Source organism: Pelodiscus sinensis, chromosome 2, assembly GCF_049634645.1.
Source record: "Pelodiscus sinensis isolate JC-2024 chromosome 2, ASM4963464v1, whole genome shotgun sequence".
Lineage (NCBI taxonomy): Eukaryota > Metazoa > Chordata > Testudines > Trionychidae > Pelodiscus > Pelodiscus sinensis.
In genome coordinates, this window is record NC_134712.1 from 7,811,632 (window position 1) to 7,835,108 (window position 23,477).

At 38.2% G+C, this 23,477-nt stretch overlaps 1 protein-coding gene across 4 annotated transcripts in view; it reads left to right on the top strand.

The window, feature by feature from the left end:
- The window catches only part of AGO2 (argonaute RISC catalytic component 2), an 89,584-nt gene extending 67,213 nt beyond the window's left edge, over positions 1-22,371 (top strand). For 3 of the 4 annotated variants that reach the window (XM_075920066.1, XM_075920067.1, XM_075920068.1), the window contains exons 17-19: positions 3,450-3,551; positions 7,473-7,672; positions 8,188-22,371. In XM_075920066.1, the coding sequence (XP_075776181.1) occupies positions 3,450-3,551; positions 7,473-7,672; positions 8,188-8,296 (411 nt within the window). In that variant the 3' untranslated portion in view covers positions 8,297-22,371. Of the gene's footprint in view, positions 1-2,975; positions 3,197-3,449; positions 3,552-7,472; positions 7,673-8,187 lie in introns of those variants that run through there. The other variant, XR_012901187.1, reaches the window with a different exon arrangement.
- Positions 22,372-23,477: the final 1,106 nt, after the last annotated feature.

The following is a 23,477-nucleotide window of genomic DNA, read 5'->3' on the forward strand; positions in this document are numbered from 1 at the left end:
CTTTTCACCCACAAACTTATGTCCCTTTTATCCAACACTGGGACTCCATAACATCAAACCAATGGGTTTTGGAAATTATCTATATGGGATACACCATTCCTTTAATCTCTTGTTTCCCTGCCCTTACCCCCATCCTGCCTTTCTTCAGAGACCCTTCTCACAAGACTCCTCTCAGACAAGAAATAGACCACCTTCTTCACCAAGGAGCAATAGAGAGGGTTCCAGACACCTATCGAGGAAGCGTTTTTTATTCCAAATGCTTCCTGACCCAGAAACGCACAGGTGGCTGGAGACCGATATTAGAGCTCTGCAAAATTAAGCAAATTCTTATGCAAACAGCGATTCAAGATAGCTACGCTGGCATTGATTATTCCGGATGAAGGGGACTGGTTTGCTGCTCTTGTCCTATCGGTCTATCCTCCCCCCCCCCCCCCCCCCAAGTCTATTCAAAGATCCTGGCAGTGGTAACAGCTTACCTTCGATTGTGGGGAGGGGGTATTTTCCCTTAATTCACATGCAGAGGCAACCACCATGGTGTGGAGGACAAGGTACTTATTCCACTGTCTGGGGATCCTTATAAACAAATAGAAATCAACTTTGGATCCTGTTCAGGACATACAGTTAATTGGGGCTTATCTCGATTCTTCACCTACCTGAGCTTGCCTACCACACCCATCAGTTTGCCACACTACAGGATCTCGTAGCCACACTGTACACGAGCCCTTCCACCACTGTACTTACCTACTTCTAGTGGATGGGCCATATGGCCGCCACCATTTTCGTTGTTCAGTATGCACACCTTCACTTATGCGCTTTTCAGCATTGGCTGGCATCAGTCTACACGCTGTCCCGCCCCCCACTTCATAAACTAGACACTGTCCCAAAGAAGGTGCTGGATTCTCTCAAGTGGTGGGCATTACCTGACAACCTTCTCGCGGGCATTCCTTCCCACTAACTTGAACCAGTGGTGCAGATTACAACTGATGCTTCCCTGCTAGGTTGCGGCGCACACCTGCAGTAGTACATCACTCAGGGCTGGGGGTCACTGCATGAAGCCATGTTACGTATCAGTCTCCTCGAACTCAGGGCCAGGAGGAAATGCGTTCATATGCTTCACTCCCAACTTTACCAACTGTGTCGTCCACATGCTCACAGAGAACATGATGACTATGTTCTATATAAACAGAGGGTGGTGCTTGTTCCTGATCCCTTTGTGTGAAGGCCATTTGTCTATGGAACTGGTGCATTCATCACGGAGTCCCCTTAAGGGCCTCGTACCTACCTGATGTGAACAATGTCATGGCGGATGCTTTGAGCTGCAATTTCTCCACTGACCACAAGTTGAAGTTGCACCTGACAGAGCTTTGCCTCCCTGTTCCTCTGATGGGGCTACCCATCAGTAGACCTTTTCATGACTGGTGCAATGTCCAGTGTCCTTGCTTCTGTTTCCGTGCGTGCCTCGGTCGAGGGTCAATGGAAATTGTTTTCCTGATGTGTTGGAACGAACCACTATGCTACACGTTTCCACCAGTCCCACTTATTCCCAGAGTCCTGTGCAAGATTCACTTCGATGAGGTTCGAGTCATCTTGCTAGCCCTAGCAGACCTGGTTCCCATACCTCCCATAGAGCGGCAGTGATACTCATAGTACTAGTGTGGCCAAGGCAACACCGGTTCAACAGGCTGCTGTCCGTGGCCAGGCCAATGACACTCCCTCTGGCTCCTGACTTGTTAACACAGGAGTTCATCCAGCTGTGCCACCCGAACCTAGAGTCGCTCCACCTCATGGCATGGAAGTTCTATGGCTGAACCACCTTGAGCTTCAGTGCTCGGATTTAGTTAGGAAAGTCTTAGTGGCCAATCATAAATCATCTATTTGGGCTACTTATCTCACAAAATGGAAGAAGTTCTCCCAGAGAGGTCTCAATAAGGGCACACCCCCCAGCAGGCCATGGTCCCTCTGCTTCTGGACTACTTCCTTCACCTGAAACAGCAGGGTCTGGCTGTCTCACCCATTAAACTAGCACATGTTGGCTGTCTCAGCTTTCAGTCTGGGTTTGAGAATGAAGTCCCTCTTTGGGGATCCAGTGGTGGACCATTTCCTTCAGGGTCTGGATCAGCTCTACCCTCTGATGAGGCAGCTGTTGCCACCTTGGGACTTGAATTGGTTCCCTTTCAGCTCATGGCTGCCTTAGTTGAGCCCCTCGCTATTTGCTTTCTAGCCTTCTACAAAGTGGCCTTCCTGGTAGTTATTACTTCTGCCAGGGCTACGAGCCCTTAGTTCTGAGTCCTTTTCTTCCATATATTGTTTCCTATAAGAATAAGGATAAGGTGCAGCTACACTCCCATCCCACCTTACTGCCAAAGGTGGTGTCTTTTCATGTCAATGAGGACATTTTTCTCTGTTTTCTTCCTGAAACCCCATGTAGTACCCTATATCTGGATGGGGATATAGGGTACTACACTCCCTGAACGCAAGGTGTTCCCTCATCTTTTATATTGAGCACACTAAACCGTTCTGCCAGTTGACACAGCATTTTGTGTACTGTGAAACATATGAAGGGCTCCTAATTGTATTGCAGCGCCTGTCCTCCTAGATCATTGTGTGTATCAAGCTATGCTATGACTTGGCCAACCTGTCAGCCCTGCCTATCACAGCACATTCCACTTGGGCACAAGTCTTTTCGGTGGCCTTTCTGGCACAAGTCCCAATTCAGGACATCTGCAGGGCAGCTGCATGGTCCTTTGTGCACACTTTCAAGACTCATTACGCCATTAGCCACCAGTCCTTGGACGATGAGACAATTGGCAGAGCCATTCTGTACTCAGCAACAAGTTTAGATCCGACCTCTCCTCCATACAAACTACTTGTAAGTCACATACTGGAATGCACGTGAGCAGTGACTCGAAGACTGAACGGTTACTTACCTTTTGTAATTGTTGTTCTTCAAGCTGCATTGCTCATGTCCATTCCAGACTCTCCTACCTCCCTTCTGTTGAACTGTTCCAGCAAGAAGGAACTGAAGTGGGAGTCGGGTCAGCAGGAGAATATGTATGACACTGTGAGGGCATCGACACGGGGTGCAACAGCCGACTGAATGGGTACTGCTAGGGAAAAGCCATCAGACAGTTGTACACACATGCACATATTGGAATGGACGTGAGCATCACATTTCAAAGAACAATAGTTACAAAAGGTAAGGTATCGTTCTTTTTTACTGGTGCATCTGAATTGCGGCAGCCCCATTTCCAGATTTCTGGTTGAATAAATTGTCACTTTTTCTAGTCCCCGGTTTTTTTGAGCTTTTTTAAAAGACTTGAGGGATTCTGGTTTATACTGTCATTTGGGGGTTTGTTTCTGTGAATATATTTCTTACTGTCCAATGGAAGGAAAAATAATTAAACTGTTATGTACCTTATAGTATTTTATGACTTATTTTGTTCACATAGGTTGGAAAGAGTGGAAACATTCCAGCAGGTACTACAGTGGACACAAAAATCACCCATCCATCAGAGTTTGACTTTTACCTTTGTAGTCATGCTGGTATTCAGGTATGTTTTTATTGTTTTAATCATGTCCTTTCACTCTTGTCTATGCTATCTGCGATGTTGTTCTATTCTTCTGAAAACTGTTAATAAATTAGCACCAAAAAATCCCCAAAACAAACCATACCCACCCCCCAAATTCGAAAGGCATATATTACATTTCCAATGTCATGCACTTATTATGCTCCATCTGTTTAGTTATCTGTAAGAAGGAAAAAGTTCTTTTGCATTGCATTCACTTGCAAGATGTAGCAGAGAAGAAATGACTTTTTTTAAAATCAGAACCACAATTCTGTAGATCCTTTTGCGCATACATATACTTAGACTACACTACAAAACTTAAGTTGATGCACAGCTACCACAATAATTAAAGCAGTGATTCATGTCCATCCTATACTTTGTCGGCAGTGCACATTTTTACCAGGAGCACTTCCACTGAGGCATTGTATGAAGCATTGTGGGGGCACTGACAGCAGGAAACCTGTTTCCTGGTGTGCTACACCTCTCGCAAAGGTGAAGTTAAGTCAATGGATTTAATCTCAAAAAATATTCATATCCTCTCTAAAGGTGTGTGTGATGTAAAATCCTGAATGGTTCACTTGGAAAATGAGCTACAGTGAGTACTGCTATTGAAACCAGTGAAATTAAAGAAGAAACTACCTTCTTAAGGTTTAGATTAGACAAAGTGGAAGAAAAACAGGATGATTTAGAAAACAGATCACAAAGAAACAGCCTTCCTCTCTTGGGCACTCTCGAGGATCTAGACTCTATAGAGAAAGGATGATATTCACTTTCTTCAGAAGCTGCTTCCTGACATACTAAAATTGGACCCTTACTTACTCCTATTAGATATAGAAAGGCCTCATTGAATTCCTGGTATCAGAAGGCTGGCATCTGACAATGCTGCTGCAGTTCAGTGATAAGGAAACAGTAACAAATAATGCCAGAAAAGCTGAAATCCTGATGTACAAAGGCAACATTTTTTTGTTTTTGCCTATCTTCTCAGTAGAACTTAACCAAAAGAGGGCTGCATTCAGTGGCATAAAGCAGATCCTCAGAAGGATCAAGTCAATTACCCTTCCACCTTCACTATGGTTTTAGCAAGTTCCGTAAGATTTTGCAAAACCCTCTCTGAAGTTGGCAGACACTTCATAGTCAAATGCTTTTTATGATGAAAACATGCTTCAACAAATTTGAATCCTAGCAGATTGAACTCTTCTCTTGATCTCCTTTGGAACTGAGCAGTAACAATAACAGTGGTGTCCAACAAGTTCAGATGCCGTAGCCACCAGTGTTCCCTCTTAAGATTTTCTATCCTTGGGTGGGTTGAATTTTCTTGTGTGCAACACCAGTATTGAGGTTGTGTGTGGGTGTGCACTCACGACTACAAACAAAAACCCTAGATATAAATATGTATTTTAAATAGCCCATAGGTATGGAAGAAAATATATTAAAACAAGGGATAATTAACAAGGAGCAATGCTTATGATTATTTAATATGAAATCAAATAAAGAAAATTAACACTACCCTTGGCTGAAAAAGTGGGTTGTGCCCACAAAAGCTCATGATACTATTTATATATTTTTGTTAGTCTAAGGTGCTACAGGACCATTGTTGTTTAAGTTTTTTTTAGTTACAGACTAACATGGCTACTGCTCTGAGACCTTGGAGTACACGTATTATTCTCTCTAATAGACAGATGCAGGTTTCAATGATCTTGAAAATAAGGTTTCATTGTACAAAACAATTAGGATCACACCTAGTACTTGCTGCTTCTGACTCATACGAGCCAGAACTCTGCCAGATAACAAAGATCTGGCCTTAATGCCATACAGTTTACCACGTATGAATCAATAACACAGGATTTTAAAAAATCATTAAGATCAGAGTTTTAGTTCTCTGCAACACACACAAAAAATTCTGTTAATTTTTTTTTTTTTTTTTTTACTGTAAGTCATTAACACAGAGGTAGGTAATAATTTTTGATGGGGAGACCACTCCAAGAATTTAAGTGGTCAGGGGCCTCACTCTTCATTATATTAATGGAGGAGGTGCAGGGGTCTGGGATGGAGGCTGGGTGCAGAAGGAAGATCGGAGTAAGGGATTGGGGTGTGGGTTCTGGGAGAGAGTTTGGGTAAAGTAGAGTATCGTGACCTAGGGCAACGTCGTGGGGTGAGGAGAGGGTGCAGGGTCTGAGAGGGGATTGTGACCTGGGATAGGAGTGGCAGGAGTGGGTGCATGGAGTTGGGCTTTGACCAGGGATAGTGGATTGGGGTGCAAGGTCTGAGAGGACATTAGGGAAGGGGGCATGACGGGTGTTGGAGGAGATGCAGTGTCTGGGAAGGTGTGTGGAAGGGCAAGAGGGAGGCAGAGGGTTGGGGGAGGGAGGAAGGGGCTAGGGTGCTCTGATTGAGACCCCTAACTTGGCTCCCAGCCAATGGCCCAGCTGGTTCCTTAGCCAGGGTCCCTGCCTTCCGGCCCCGTATGTGCTCAGGAGAGTTGCAGGAGCCATGTTTATTGCTCTAAACTGAATTTTGTGAGCCTGGGGAATGCGGAGGAGGAGCACTTCACATGCTGCCCATCCTGCAAACAGACAGTTGCTATTGGTCAAAAGTGGCCAGTGGGAGCTACTGGGGGCGGGAGCAGCATGAGAAGCCTGTCTCCCTTCTCTCCAGGTTCTCAACATGCAGAAATACACATGTGGCTTTGCACCCGGCTTTCCTGAGTGCTGAGTGGGTGTGGGACAGAGAGGGAGCTGCTGAGGCTCTCACGGCTTCATCTGGCCTGCAGATCATCTTTTGCCCAACCCTGGAGTAGAGGGCTGGAGCCAGCATCTCCATTTATAGCAGGGAGCAGCAGCAGCTGCTGGTACTTCTGCTCCTCCAAGAGAGCAAATGCTCCTACCACTCCCCCTTCCCTAATGCGCTCAGTCAAATTTTGATACTCTTAGGAAACTGATCAGCAGGAACCTCTGGGAGGGTTATATGAGGGGAAAGGAGTCTGAGCAGGCTGTATTTTAAGGAAGCTTTATCGAGGGCACAGGAACAAATCATCTCAGTGGACAGAAGGAACAGAAAATATGGTAGGCAACCAGCTTGTCTTTATAGAGGAATCTTTGGTGAGCTTAAACATAAAAAAGCAGCTTTCAAAAAGTGGAAACTTCAGATGACTTGAGAGGAGTACAAAAATACTGCTCAAGCATGCAGGGAAGGCCGGAGCACAACTACAGCTAGCAAGGGATGTGAAGGACGACAAGGCTTTCTACTGATATGTTAGCATGAAGAAGGTGGACAGGGAAAGAGTGGGCCCTTACTGAATGGGGAAGGCAACTTAGTGATGATGTGGGAAAAGATCAAACACGCAATTTTTTTTTTGCCTCAGCCTTCCCAGACAAGGTCAACTCCCAGACTGCTGGTCTGGGCAACACAATATGGGGAGGAGGTGAGCGGTCCTCAATAGTGAAAGAACAGGTTAAGAATTATTCCGAGAAGCTGGATATGCACAAGTCCGTAGTGCTGGATCTACTACATCCAACGGTGCTGAGAAAGTGGGCTGATGTGATTGCATAGTCGCTGGCCATTATTTTTGAAAACTCTTGACAATTGTGGGAGGCACTTGATAATTGGAAAAAAATCCAGTGTAGAGCCCATCTTTAAAAAGTGGAAGAAGGGAGATCTGGGCAGCTATAGACTGGCCTGCCCCCCAAAAAAACTTAAACTGTGGGGCATAATCATCACAAATGTGCTTGAGAACCTCTGCCTCACCAGGAGGATGTTGGGTAGGAGAATCAAACTTTATTGTTGGCCTGTAGTGTAGTAGAGGTAACATTTAAACTATAATGTTTTTAATGTGCTTTTCCTAATAGATGTGGAAACTCTGAGATCTCCTGAAAAGTTTTCTTAATGACTTCTGTAATCTGCCCCTAGGGAACAAGCAGACCTTCTCATTACCATGTCCTCTGGGATGACAATCGTTTCTCTTCAGATGAACTGCAAATTCTTACCTACCAACTGTGTCATACATATGTACGCTGTACTCGTTCTGTCTCAATCCCTGCACCAGCATACTATGCACATCTGGTTGCCTTCAGAGCCAGGTATCATCTGGTGGATAAAGAACATGATAGGTAAGTTTCGGTGTTATGAGTTCCTACAGTAATTAGTGGGAGGGAAGAGTCGGACTTTTTAAATCGGGGCTCCGTGACATTGTCTCCAAGCAGTTCATGGGCAAATTTGGCTTCCACGGCGTTACAGTATCTGAAGAAGAAGAATGTTTATAATACAACTTTACGAGATAGAAGGAATATGCTTCTGGTTCACTGGGTTTTTTTAATAGTATACCTGTAAGTATTCTCATGAATTAGACTATGTTTTAAGGGGTGTTGTGGAATGTTGCAGAAGTGGTCCTTCCATTGGTCCTCTTACTCAGTAGCTAAGAACAGCAGCACCTGACCTCCATCAGGGAGAGCAAAACTAAGCTCCACTTTTCCAGATCTCAGTCAGTTTTGCTCCTTAAATAGTCCAATAATGGTGCTTAGAGAATGAGTCAATGTTCAAAAGAATTGCTTTATATGAAAATAATATAGCCTATTTTAGGAGAAGCAGATTAAATAGGACTTCTCTTTTCTTTTCCCCATCTTAGTGCTGAAGGAAGCCACACTTCTGGTCAAAGTAATGGCAGAGATCATCAAGCACTTGCTAAAGCAGTCCAAGTTCATCAGGACACGTTACGTACTATGTACTTTGCTTGACATGTTTTAATGTTTAGCGATTCAGTAGAGTTGGATTCACGCGAGACCAGCTGCACTTAGACCAACAGTTGCCCGAGCTACAGTGACAGCCAGCAATGAGTGATGCATCTTTATTTTATTAGTTTTTTCCATTTGCGAGAGAGCCTTCCGTCCAGAATTTCAGACTTGATTATGAACTGCAGACCTGTACAAAACCCCACCGTTGTTGGAAATGTGGTTTGCCAAATCTCTAAGCTGCTTGTCAGAAAACAGACCCATATTTTGTAGTTAAATCAAAAGCTGTGATCTCAGGGCTAAAAACAAAACTTTTTCATGTAGTTGGCGATTCAATTTATTTTTGTTTTAATAATTTGGAAATACCTTATTCACATCAAATTTGATGGGCTCATATGCTGTGAGCTTGCTTTTAATACAAAGAAAGAAAAGAAAAAGCACTACTTGGTTATTTATGAAGCCTTGCTCATTCTGGGTGCATTTACAAAAGTTTTATTTTAAAAGTGCAGAAAGATAATGATAATTCTGGTCCTCTGCTGTCTCACAGGATTATTCTGTATGTGTCTAAGAGCAAATGTATTTTCTGAAATTTGTTCTTGAATGTCTTTTATTGTGCTGCATTTAAAGATGTTTTTCATAGACTGAATTATGAAATAATTTCAGAAAAAATTAACTTTTATCTGAACCTTTAATAGGTCCAGTTAAAATTGGCAAAAAGGAACTGTGCCATTTAAATTTTTTTAAACTTTTATTTTTTAAATCATACTGACAGCTACTTATAGAATTTGTCCTATAGGACTGTGACACTTACTTTCCAAAGTTTCTTAAGAATACGGGTCTGTGATGATAAATACAGTACAATCCTTCTTCATTTGTTATGTTTGAATTTTTGTAAATTTTATATGTTTCACAGTATTAATGTGATAGACTAAATGCTATTATTTATTTTATTTACTAAGGAATGCTCATATTTCTGTTAACATATCAAGAAAGCGTTGGATTTTTAGACATTCAAACCTTATCATGGAGATGATGATATTATTATTATTATTATTATTTTATTATTTTATTATTCAAGTGCAAGAATATGCAATTGAGTTGGATTTGACAGAGGTCAGAGATACATACAGTGTATATTGCATAGCTTGTAATTTCTGGAAAGACTTTTTCAGCATGCATACAACATGGCAGGTTTCACCTGTACATTCAGAGATGCACACTGTGAAACCAACATTCTCCATACATTCAAGCACAAAACAAATCTATTTTATTTATTTTTTGATTATTGATGGAGCAGCCGTTCAAATCGAGGAGAATGGATCACTAGTCATAGTTTAGCTAGGTATATTGAATAGAATCTATGCAGTAAAGATAACTCTTAGGAAATTATTGAAATTTACTTGTGGAAGAAAGTGAAATTCTTTGTTATACATAGGTCAATTGTATGAGTGAAATTTTAGCCATTCTCTTAGAAGCATTAATTAAAACTGGTAATTATTAGACATATATGCTTCAGTTAGTTTGCACACTGGGTTCCTATAAATCACAATACATGTATAAACCATTGCACTAATTTTGACACCATAAACAATTTTAGAAGGGGGGGAATCCCAAGAGTTGATTATGTTGATTTGATTCAGTTTAATGTTCTTATATGCTAAATCAAGTGCATTTTAAGCATGTACATTTTTTAAAAATGCATCTTCACTTGTTTCATTCAGCACTCTCTTTTTCCCCTTCCTCTAGCAGCCATTTAGCCACTGTTGCAAGCACATTTACCTCTAGCCATCAAGATGGGCAAACAGTGTCATCCAGAATTTAGCGTCAGTGCCATATTTTGTACAGTCGAGAACTGTTTTGCTTTTGAGTAAACTCGAAAATGCCCAATTTTGCTGCTTGAAAGGTTTAGGTGTATAATTTTGTATACAAGTTCAGGTCTGTACCTTGTAGCACAACATGCTGCTGTTCATGTCATTTGGTAGAAGCAACAAAGTAAATTCTATTAATGGATGAGTCAGTCATATATATCATGGTAGTTTATTATTCCTGTCTTGCTGTTTAAATAAGTGAGCCCAGAATGTGTTCTTATTTATAGTTGTGTAAATCCAGAGTTACTCCTGATTACACTGCTAGCTTAAAAAAAAATGCAGTTCTTTGTAACTACTAAACAGGTTACAAAAGTCTCCACTAAAACAAAGTTAGCTGATTTGCAGTAGCTTTTCCATGATGGGTGTGTTGCACTTTTCTCTGTAGTATTTAAGCAGTGTAGAAAGTCATTGCTGGCTTGAATTTTGGCACAATATCAGACAATTATAGTTATTCCTTATTAAGTTAAAAAAGAGCCATTTTTAAAAATCCGTTGGTGGTTCTTGCTATTCGTTATAGTTAGGTGCTTAGGACGATCCGCCTCATCTTATTTTCCTCTTTCCTGCTGCACAAACCTGGAGTAAATTATTTTCTTGACCAGGCACATCAAGAATCCACCTCAATCCCACATCCTAAATTCAAAGGTAAATCAAAGGGTTATGGTGCCTATTCTTTTGGCACTGCTTCCCAAACATGAGTGTTCTGGTCTAGTGGCTCTGTGCACAGCTCTAGAAGCCCCCACCCCAAAGACCCCCAATATACACTCCAAATATCCAAAAGGCATAGGTGCAGAAGATTGCTGGGGGGACTCTGCAGACATGCCACCAAGTATGTCTGTTGCCTCTATGTCCTATTAGCATGAATGGGAGTTGTGTGTGATTCCCTTGAATGTAATAAAAACACAACCTCCCCCGACCCCGAGGGATGATTGTCAGTCTGGTGGGAATGAGGAGTTGACTGTGTAGATATATTAGCTAGAGTACATTAAGTTTAAAAATGGCTTTGATTTTTTTCCCCTAATGAAATATACAGTGAATTAGTCCATCATATAATTTAATACATTTAAATATTTTTAGGAAAAGTCTTTTAATGGACAATGCACTTTGAAAAGTAGGCACTCTGTGTGCATAACTGCTTTTTATAAAGATTAATATAAACAACATGTATAGACCAAAACAGCTCCAGTCAAATAAACAATGCACCTTTTATCCCTTTCAGTTTATTCCAGCCGCAAAGACAGTAATATCTTGGGTAAACATGTATAAATTCACACACAATAGTCTCCCCACAAATTAAGAGGTTACAAAATATTGTGTATCTGAAGCTTAGGATTGTGACACATGACCCACTTATGTAAGACCAATAATCCCAATCATTAAGTCATTAGTTCACATTTAACTCAGGTCAGCAGTAACCAAAAGTACTTACTCTCAACATTCATTGGCCTGTGCAAAAATTGTCTAATTCCAGTTGCTAGGCAACCACAGGCAGGCCTGATTCTGCTCAAGTGGTTCTGCTCTGAGCTACATATGCACCAATTATGGCAATGATATTTTATATATTGGTCGAACATTTGGGCTGTGTCTACATTGGCAAGATGCTTTTGTGCAAAATCTTGCCGCCTGTCGACACTGGCCGCGAGTATTTGCACAAGAACACTGACGTCGTAATGTACAAAATCAGTGCTTCTTGTGCAAATATCCTGACGCTCCTGCTCAGGGATAAGCCCTCTTGCTCAAGTATTCTTGCGCTAGAGGCCAGTGTAGACCGGCAACGTTAATTTCTTGCGCAAGAAAGCCCGATGGCTAAAATGGCACATGCCAGTGTAGGTGTTCTCTTGAGCAAATAATTTTAACGGAAAACCTTTTCCGTTAAAAGTATTTGCGCAAAATCATGCCAGTGTAGACGCAGCCTTGGTGTAAACTGACCTTGTTAGCATAACCACATCTGGATTGAACAATGTGGAACAATTGTGCATTCACAATGTACTGTTTTATAGAAAAATAGGATCCAGACTCTATAACTGTCAATCTCAGTTCCTTTACTAGTATTATTTTCATGTAAAAATTATTTGTATGTAAAAGGCTGAAAACAATTGATGGACATGTTAGAAATTGTGATGTGAAGCCCTACATTGGGGGTGGGGGGTGTTAGAAGATAAAGGGATAAACAATTGCATGAGTTAAGTGTCAGCTTTAACTTTGTACTTCCTGCCTTATTTTTACTAAATATTAACACTACTGAAGCAGAGACAACAGAAACTAATAGAAATACTGCTATTCAAAGGTGCAAAACAAAACCAGCAAAGATAAAATAGTCAATGAAAGCCATTTTTAAAAAAGCGAATTAAAAAACTACTCCTGGGCTCTGTCGAACCTTTTTAGGTACTTCTGTTGTTTGAAGCGTTACACCCATCCAGTTGTGTTGCTTGGAGTCACTGAGCCTTGTGGATACCTGGGAAACCTGTTGAGTCACCCGTTGAGAGGTTGTGCTCTGCTAGCCATTGTTGATAGGGGATGGAGTTATCGTCTGGGTACTCCTCTTTGGGTTAACTATTTGAGAGAGTTCTGTGCAGTCCTTGCACCTCCCCTTCCCTTCCTAGCCCATGTGTAGGTGCATATTTGTCAGTTTGCATGAGTAATTCATAGTTTTTACTTGATTCAGCCTGAAATTCTTTAATCCCAGGAAATAAGTATTTTGACTATGGCATAGATCATTGGAGTCATTTGTAATCTATTTTCCAAAACCTTTTCATATTAACTTAAATATTTCTAGAACTGTCAGGAGAAAAAACCTTTAGGTGGCTTTTGTCAATTACCCAAGTCACATGGAGGGAGGTGAGAGAAAATCTGTTAGAGCCTACTTGCAAATTTTACAGGTAATTATGCTGAAAGAAATTCCCCCTTTGTAAACATAAGGGGGAGGGGCGGTTCTTGACCCCACTCCATTCCTACTCTCAAATGTATCTTTCACAATTATTTAACCCCAAATTTGCTAGCTTATGTTTATTGTTTTACGTTTGATTATCACATTTCAGTAAATCTTGCAGCCTTTGTATCATTTAAATGAGCAGTCCAATCCAAACCAGGCTTGATTAAAAAAATACTTTTATTAGTAAATCACTTTCAAAAATTTACCCTTCATTTTAATAATAAAGATTTAAATCACTTTTAAAATAGCACTTAAGCCCAGATTTTAAAGGAATTCAGGCATTGCATCACTGAACACAACATGTAAGTATCTTTTAACATCTGGCCCTCGTCATTTAGATTCCAAAATACTCAACTCATTTTTGAAAATGAAACTGCAGCTCCTACATCACTTAAGGCCCTTATTGAAATTTGTATGTGCCCTTAGGATCAGATTGTAATCACAAGTGAATTGCAATTTGCTGAATAATTTAAATTTTCTCTTGCGCTTATGGATTGCAGCAGTAAATGCCACAAGTTAGACAGTGACATGCACCACACACATTGGAAAATTGCTTCTTCTCAGTAAGTTACTAGCAAACATCTAATTGACTATGAAAGAAAGAGCAAGAAAATACCTTTTTTTTTCTTGAAAATTTCCGTTACATACTATAGATTGCAGTTCATGTTTAATAAATTACCTTCCTTCTGATTAATAATGCTGACATATTTTAAGACTAGAATAGGCCATTCCTGCAGTTTTTACTCGTGCACAACTCACACTAAAGTCCATCAGAGTTGTCCACTAATTATAAATGCAGGACTGGAATCCATACTGGGGAATGTATATGGAAATGTTACTCTATTTGATATATTCCAGAGAATGCTTCTGGGGGCTTAGCTAAGCCATAAGACTTTTTATAATGGAAGAGATTTCTTAAACATGAGAAAAAGAATGTAAATAAGTCCTCTAGGTTTTTACGCTCAATGCAAATTGTAATCTAGTTTTTTTTTTCTTCTATTTTGAAAATTTTCTAAAAGTAACACCTTCTTTGATTTAATTATCACTGGTGGTTAGATCTGGTGTGACTTTCTCAGTTTCTAACACAGGATAATATATTTTGATTTTTCTATTCTATTTGGTAACTTGCTTCTAAATGCATACCTACAATCTTTTTTTAAAAAAAAATTAAGCAGAAAATAATTGCACTGATTTTTTTTTAAAACTTCCCTTTTACTGTAACAGACTTCTTCGCATCTGCTGTAACTGAAAATACTGTAAATAGTATTATGAATAGCAGACCATTGAAATGTTTTGAATACATTCATTGTTGTACTTGCATTTTTAGAGATACCACCCAGTTTGCAGTATTAAATAATGAGCTGCATGTTATGACACTTTCTCATTTTGCATGTGCTAGATAAATCCAGAAAAGAGTAGTTTCTGATTTGCTTTCTGCCATATGGAGTCAGGTTTTCTGCTCTTCATTTACATAACAATCATCTCCATGTTTTTTTTTTCCCCCACAACACTTCACAAAATATACAAATGTTTTGAGGTTACCAAACTTCAGATTATTTGTGAAGTATTTAGATGCTTATCTTTAATATCACTGTCAGATAATTAATAGCACTAATATCTGTGCTAATAACCATAGCTCTGTAATGCAATTTTTTTCTAGCTTCTTCCAGCACTTGATTCTGGCATTAGATTCTAATGAACAAGTAGTATTAATACAATCATAAAAATTAGAGATGGAAAAGCCTAATGTTGCATCTAGGCTATTCCCCTGTTGGTACAGAATTATTTCTGATAGGTATTTGTAGGGTTTTTTGTTTTTTTGGGGGGGGAGGGGGAGTTCTTAAGATCTGTGACTTAGGAAACAGGTCGACCAAATTGCCACCTTGGTCACCCACATTAAAAAGCCATCAGTCTAGTGATTTTCTTTAATTGGTTTTTTGCTTCTTTAATTCTTAGAGATTGGAGAGACCAAAACTACAGCACTGCTACTGTTTTATACACAGTATGTCCATAAATCTCTCCTCTCAGTTCTTCAGGCTTTGTGGCTGTAATATATAGCACGTTGGAAAGTCTCAAAGTGAGTCATTTTTAACCCAAAAGTTTGTATTTGATGGTATAACGTAATCCATTATATAACATTTAAAGTTCTTGAGCTGTTTTATCTCCATATTCCTTTGTCTGAAGTGGTAAAGTAAATGTAATAGCTTAGCCAAATCACTACAGAAGGTGGTTTCCTGTCATTCTCTAGTTCTCAACAAGGTGGAGTTAAAAGCTACCTCCTATATTCTTCCACAGATTAACTTTTGCTTTTGAAATGCAACTATTGTTTGTTGTAAACAGGCCAGAATATTCCCAAATAAGATGAATTGTTTGCTTCTGTCTTGAGAACTTGTGCCATACTGTGATTACTGCTAGCTGTTTGCCACTTATTTTTAAGGGGGGCAGGTTGGGATGGTGCTAATGGAATGTTGTTTATCAAAGTTTTGGAAATAGTGAGGTAACTGATTTTCACGTCTGGCATGTTCATTTTCATTCATGTTTACTTTTGTTAATAGGAATGCCACGGTAAAATAGTAAGCGCTTATTGTAGTTGTGCTTTCACGCTGCAGTTTCCAAGCAGAAGTTGTTGTCGTTCATTGACTCTGTGTTTTGCTGAAAAATATATTGTGTTTTCATCGAAAGTAGCATTGAAGGTGCTTGAAATATATTTTGAAGCAGAGACAAAAACTATGTATTAGAATATTTTTAATATCTTTTAGGTAATTTAAGATTGTGATCTTGAAGATAGTATATTTCAAGTGACATGGATATACATTTTAAACACAAAAAAGTCTTGAATATGTTTGCATTGTGACTATATTCTCTCAATAACATGCAAGGCATTGGCCACACCTCAGATCTTAAAATAAGTGCACATACACAAAAGGTGCTTTGAGTGATCTGAAACTGAACTGTAGAAAACGGTGTCAATACATCATATTTTGTTTACAATGAATCCAGATAAGCTTCCTTATTTTGTATTTAACCACTTTGTTGTCAGAAATTTATATCTGCTTATTCACAGAATATCAGCTTGGTATTATAGCATTTTTTAAAATGTAGTGTTTAAAAATAATGTGGCTCTTTTAAGCTACAGAAGCTGGCGAGTGAGAAGTAATGATTGTTGTTTTTTTGTATCTTCTTCCTGAAATGCTTTGGCATGGCACCCATGGATATTAGTGTAAGTTGTGTTTGACAGGGAGAGGTAGACTCCTTTGTGTTCCTATATTTAAAAACAAACCTGTCTAAATATGAAAAAGTTTAATTACGGTATATTGACTGACAGCTTATAGATTCACATCTCAAAAAGTAGGCTTACCAAGTAGCAGCAGTTCATGGGTAGAGTCTTTGAGACTGATTGGTTTCTGCTCTACACTTATTCAGGCAAAATTCCCTGTGAGAGTGGAGTATAGGATTTGGCCCATGTGCAGTATTTCAGAAGCTGTTTCGCTACATCTGATGTTATAGATTCTTGTGCAATCTTAATGCCATCCTGGTGCGAGAAGTGGTGCCACTGAGTGCTCCACTGTGTGTATTTGGCAAGCATAATACACCCAGGGCCCCTCTTCATAACACAACAGTTGCATTATTTGTTAACCTTTTGGATAATTGGCTGTAGAATTATCCAACCAGGGAGACTAAAAAGCAGGAGTCTTTTACAGACACATCTGTATGACAGAGAAAATCTCCACTGCATTGTCTGCCTATTCTCCAAAGACTGTAGGTGTGGGGACTGGATGGGGAAACTGTTCTCATCCTGCATTTATGCAAGGGAGAATTCATGTTGTTCCCTTTTCGTTCTCTTTGTATCTTCTACTAACCAGCTACAAGGGACCAACCCCAAAGAAACAGCTCTTGGGGTAGGTGGGCAATCGGTCTGGAGGCAAAAAGCATACATTCGAACAGCTCCCCCGGCATATATTCCTGAGTTATCAATCCTATGAATTTCACAAGGCCCGTTGCACAGGAAAGGAGGCTTGGCAGACAATTGCACAAGAATGTTAGAATTTTACCTCTCTAGTTTCCTCACAGACTGACAAAGATAATTGTGATTGGTTTGTGATGGCTGCTACTGCAAGGCATTGGGACTGACTTATATATAGGGAATTGGGGAGATCTGGACTTGAAGATTTGTAAGGATACAAGAATCCTACCACCACCACCCCCACATCCCACTCCCTGAAAAAAGTGAATCCACAACACAAGATGCAGACTTTTGTTAATATCTATTCCCAGGATATATTTTAATATCTTTAAAGGAGACATTTCTCTTTAATTTGACTGCTTATTGTATTTATAGATGGATCTTAAAATGAATTGCTACATTTAAAAAAATTATTTAAAATTTTTTGTTTTGCCTAATTACACTAGACATGTTAAAATAAAGAGGCATTCTTTGTACACTTTTTTAAAGAAAGTCTACTTATTTAAAAACACTTGATTTGCCTTACCACCATTTCCCTCATTCCTTGCATGCTCTTTGTATTGTATTCTTGCATGCTCCATCCTTTCATAAAATCCTGCAGAAACATTTGGGGCCATGTCATCTGTGTAAGTTTCACGGATGACCAAGATGATCTGGACATGAAGGTTTGGGGTTTTGTAAAATACATGCTCTTCCTAGCATTTCATGTTTGCTGAGAACTTTGAAGCTTTAAACTACTTAAATATCCCAAATCCCAAGAAGGTGCCCATAGAAAGATTTGAAGCACAGAGCAAGATTAGGAACTCGGGTGTTCTTGATTTCCCCCCCCCCCCTTTCAAATCTGTTCCACGAAGCTGTGCTGCCACTTAAAAGTATATGTAATGTTTACTTGGACTTAGTGTATTCTATTAAAAATTTAAGAAACGCAAAGTTAAAGATGAAATATTATACCGTACTTAGGCCTGGCACCCACATTATCCCCAAATCTTGCAGGTCTGTGTAAAAATGGCATGTTAATGCTTGTCATAACTATCACTGGCTTGGGGCTTATTTTTAGGCTGCCATGGCTTTGTCCTCCATTCATTGTAGTTTATAGTGGTTCAAAAACTTGTGAATATATCTAAACAAGAGGCCTTGTTCCTTCACCTTTTGTGTACCCAAAACTCCCATTTACTTAGTAGGAGTTTTACGGTGCAGGATCTAACTTAGTGTGGGAACATATATTCAAAATTATCTTTATTGCAACTTGTGTCCAGCTCCCATTGACCTTGATGGCATCATTCACATTTACTTCAGTTGTCAGAGTCAAGCCTGTACTATTTTTATTTTTTAAAGCAGATTGGCCCTGTTTTTGTCTCCCCATCTTTACATTCAAGCAATGATTAAACTATTTACGACTACTTCTGTATATTGAAAGATTGAGCTGTTTTTCCCTTTCTCCTATATAGATAGTAATTTTATTTTTTTATTTGAAATAAAAATAACCACCTGTCTAACTCAGTCATTTGGTAGCTTCAACTAATATCTCTGATTTCAGAAATGTTTAGCCCAGGAATATCTCTTTCTTAAAACCAGATTAAATTAAATAAACCCAACTTCTGCATTACATATTTATGTGATGGGACTTGCAACACATTCAAAAAGTTTTGTTTGATCATTTTACATTTTTAGATACAGATTTCATGTTTTAAACTAATTGGAAGGATGATAGTGTACAGGAAAATGTTTAACTCTTTTTAAAATTGATCTATAATAAATATTTTTCATTTACTAAATCTAGCCCTTTATTGTAAAATGTAAGCTAATTACAATGGAGCACTATAGTTGGCAACTTCTCCTATGCTTTGTCTTAAAAAATGTTACCATTTATACTAGACAAATTGCTGTCTCCTGATGTAAATATACTTTTAAAAATTATTAAAAGAAGGGGCTGCTTTCTACAAAAAAATAGGGACAAATTTTGTGCTGGAGCAAATAGACACAGCTCTATTAACTTCAGTGGAGTTTCTTCAGTTGACAGTTTCTTCAGTTTCATCAGCTGAATATTTGGGTCACAGATTGAGACCACTTACAAATTTCTGTGCAACAAAGTGGTTAACTGACCATGGTGGTGGGGGGGAAGGAAAAGAGAATGTATTGTTTAAATCCAGATCTTTCCTACCTTTGGTACACTTCAGATTTCACTGACACCCACTGTGGGTTTTAACCCTTAATTTTAAACAGTTTTTTTAATGTTTGTAAAATAACTGAAAGAACCGATAATGCACTCAAAAGTTTGATTGTACAAGCTCCCTTTTTATTTCTGAATTATAAAAAAAATGATATCTTGAATCAAAATGTTTTAATGGCCATTTAAAGTTTACTATTTTTTTAAGAAGTTGAGCAATTAAGGGCCTCATTTCAAGTGGTACTAAATGTATTTTAACCAATTTATACTTGGCATTGCATCTGGGTGAAGAAGTCTTATGCTTGCAATATATAAACCATCTGGTGCTGTTTTGTTAAAATTGGCTCTTATAAAAACATTTATACACATTAGCTGCATTGTATAATTTCCATTTACTACACTGGTGTAAACTTCACTCTACTATGCATTATACATTCATATATAAATTGAGGCTTCATATAGATCTTGTTTAGTTGAAATACATTGTATGTATCTTGAATGCTTAATTAAATGCTTGCATGATGCTAGGTGGTGATGCCATTTTAAGCCTTAACAATTTAATTGTCAGAGTATGCAAAAACATTAATTGAACAGGATAGGTGATCTATACAGCTGAGATGATAAAGAAAAATGGTTTCGCACCTAAGAAATAAAGGGAATTGTATAGTGATATATACCGTGACTGACCTTTCTAGGCACTGGCTGTCACTGTTGCTCTATAGAAACTGGGCTCCTGTGCATTTCTGTGGCAGAAAGCCACCATCCTAAAATCTTGACCATATTTGTTTTTCCTAATTTGAAATTTATTTATGGTGGAAGAAGGATTATTCAATATTTAAATGTACTTTTATAAACCTCCTCTCAAGTTCTATGCTTTCTTCAGAGGGTGCCATTATTTTTCACTTCTTATGACTGACATTTAATCCTTACAACATTTTTTTTAATTATAGGCAAAAAAAAAAAAGTGTTGAGGACCCAGCTTTCTCTCCAATTTGGATCTACCTCATATAAACAGTTGGGTGCTATTTATTCAAATAGTCAATGAGATTGGCAAAAATGACCAAACATGAAGTGATGACGATCCTCTTAAGAGGGAGCACTCTGCAAACCAAATTTTTTGGTTTATTGTTTAGAAACAACAAATATTTGAGTTTTGGTTTTTGTGCCTTTTTGTGTTGTGTCCCAATGCATACAATCAAACATCAGACTCCTGACTACAAATAGAAAATAATTTAATTTTAACAGCAAATTTTAAAAATTGGAAAAGAGGTTTTTTAATTGAAATTATATATTTTTCAGTGATTCAAATCATAAAATGTAGTGTCACAGCAGAATTCTTGTAATGTGAACAGAAATAAAAATCCAATAACTTGATGTTTTCAAATATATATACTTCCCAAACTCTTCTTTCCATCCATCTCTATCCTATATATGTACGTACATACTGTGCACAAGATTGTGTGTGTGTGTGTGTGTGTGTGTGTGTAATACACAAATACAAAAATGAAAGGAGATGTGTGTCTGTGTATATGACAGGTAAGGGAATAAAATGTCAAAGTGAGTTTTCCATTTTTGTATCTAACAGTTTACAATTATGTACCCATTTTTCTACTACTTAAACCTTTTTACTTAAGAAAAATCCTTTTTGGAGAAATTTTAAGTTGTGATATACTATCATTTTTGAAGTTTGAAGAATTCAACTTTAATACTAGTAACCAATACAGAGTGGAAATCTTTACTGTAAATTGTATTTAGTTTTAATATTGAAAAAATAAGTTCTATGTGGAAGTTGTAAGAGTACCAACATTCCTTAGTAGCGGGACTTTAAGACTTTATAACTGTTTCCTAAGGCTTTTTGCTGCAGAGAGACGGAACAATGGAAAAATGCCTCTTAAATGTTTTTATAAAATTGCTCCGTCAGGTCTATACTTAAGCTATATTTTATAAAGCGTAATCATCCTTTAATATGCTGCATATAAATTATCAGCATTGTTGCACTTTCTCAGTAATAATGTATGCCCTGCAATTGGCTCATGATAAGGACTTCAGTTTTTTAACAAAACAGTAGTACTTTGGGCAGAAGGTAAGATTTATATAGGTACCTCAAAAAAAAAAAAAAAAAAAAAAAAAGCCTGAATATGCTGCATTTTGTTCCTTTAACTTTTTTCATGTAGTATTTTGTTTGCTTTTATTATTTGTTTTGTATATTATTACTGGCTACTTGTTTTGCTTTTTGGGACCCTCAAAAGAGTTTAGAAAGATGGTTTGTGTTCATTTTGTAGGATGTACTATCCTTACTTGTTTCTAACGCTGTAGTTAATGTAAGGTTTGCCCAGCATTGTACAATAGGTGTGGGGCAGTAGGCTTTACATAGTAGATTTCAGGAAAAATATACTATGTTTCTAAAACAGGCAATACATGTTCTTAATCCTTTATTCATTCTGTTTTGTTTTGCTCATGCTGCTTTCTTGACTCTTTTCTCAAACATGAATGAGAAGTTGGGCAGCTGTTAAGTAGGGAGAAAAACCCTGCCGTTTTGGTCTTTAAACATGGGCTAATGAATAAACAGTATTACGTAATTTAAAAGGCTGGGCCCAGTTTTACTCTGTCACACACATGCAAATCTCAGAGGGAATTGCACCCGTGTGACTCAAAGCAAAATATAACCTGACTTGAATTTTGTAGGTCGAGTCTGATTATTCAGATTGATGCGTTTTCTAGTTCTTTTTCCAAGTAAATAAAAATATAAAACATGCACAGATGGGAACTACCTTTGTTGAGAAAAGAAACTATTGAAGGAAGCTTCTAATGCTGTGAAATTGAGCATTTATTGTCATGTTTTAAGCTTAGGTGGGTCCTTTCTCAAGTTTGTTTTGTAGCTTGCTAGGTAAAATAGTTTGCACTACTTTTGCAATAAACTCATGAAAAACTAACCGTTATTTCTCATTTTTGTTTCCTACTGTACATATAAACTAATACTAAAGATTTAGCATAGTGTTTTTCACCCCCATAAGTTCTGTAACAAGCTCAAAAATGCTGTAAATCTTGACAAAATATGTGAATGATATTTTATACAATTATTTTGTATGGTGTCAATTTTGTTTTGCCTCATAGTATGTCAGCAAAAAAAAATAAAATTCCTCATCTTTACAATTTTTTAAGAGTCTTATTTAATACAAACACATTTGTTACACTTTACAAGGCATAATAGGAGGTTCAGGTTTTGATTTTCAGGTTATGAGGGGAGATTAATAACACTGGGAATTTTCAGCTTGGGGAAGAGAGAACTAATAGGGGATATGATATAGATCTATAAAATCATGACTGGTGTGGAGAAAGTAAACTTATAAGTGTTTTTATTCCTCATAACAAAAGAAATTTTCATTTGGCTCATGAAATGACATAAGTAGGCAGTAAGTTTAAAACAATAGGAAGTGTTTCTTCACACAACACACAGTTACTCGGGAAGTTTTTGCCAGGCAATGTTGTTAATGCAAGACTATACGAGGGTTAAAAAAAGAACTAGATACATTCATGGGGATAGGTCCATCAGTGGCTATTAGCCAGGTTGGGCAGGTATGGTGTCCCTAGCTTATAAAGTACTCCCTTTAATAAATTTTTTTTAAAAAAAGTACCCCCAGTACCTACAGTTTTCAGATACACACAATTTTTTTCTACCGCTGCAACATATTTGTTTAAACAACTTAATCGTAGCTGCGCAGACAATGAAATTTTTAGGTGTAAAAAGTACAATAATAAAGTGCTATAAAACTTAAAATAAAAATGCAGTTTTCTCCACATTTCAGATGTTGACGTAACCCCCCAAACTTCTGTTGAGTACCCCAAGGGGTACTCGTACCACTGGTTGAGAAACACTGGGATAGATCATTTGAAGATTACCTGTTTGCTTCATTCCCTCTGAAGCACCTGGCATTGGCCACTGTCAGAAGACAGGCAAGACGAACCTTTGGTCTGAACCAGTATGGCCTTTCTTAAGTTCTTATGACTGCCTTCTTGCAAAAATATTTTTTGTCCTTTGATTCCTTGATTGGAGGGAAATATTTAAGTGCTTTACAAATACCAATTAATGAAGCCTTAAACTATGTTACCTTGTGGAACAGGATCTATATTATTCTCAATATCAGGGTTCAGAATAGAACACAGAATAATTGATAGCCCTCTGTTTTTGTAAGTGCTTTACAAATACCAATTAATGAAGCCTTAAACTATGTTACCTTGTGGGACAGGATCTATATTAT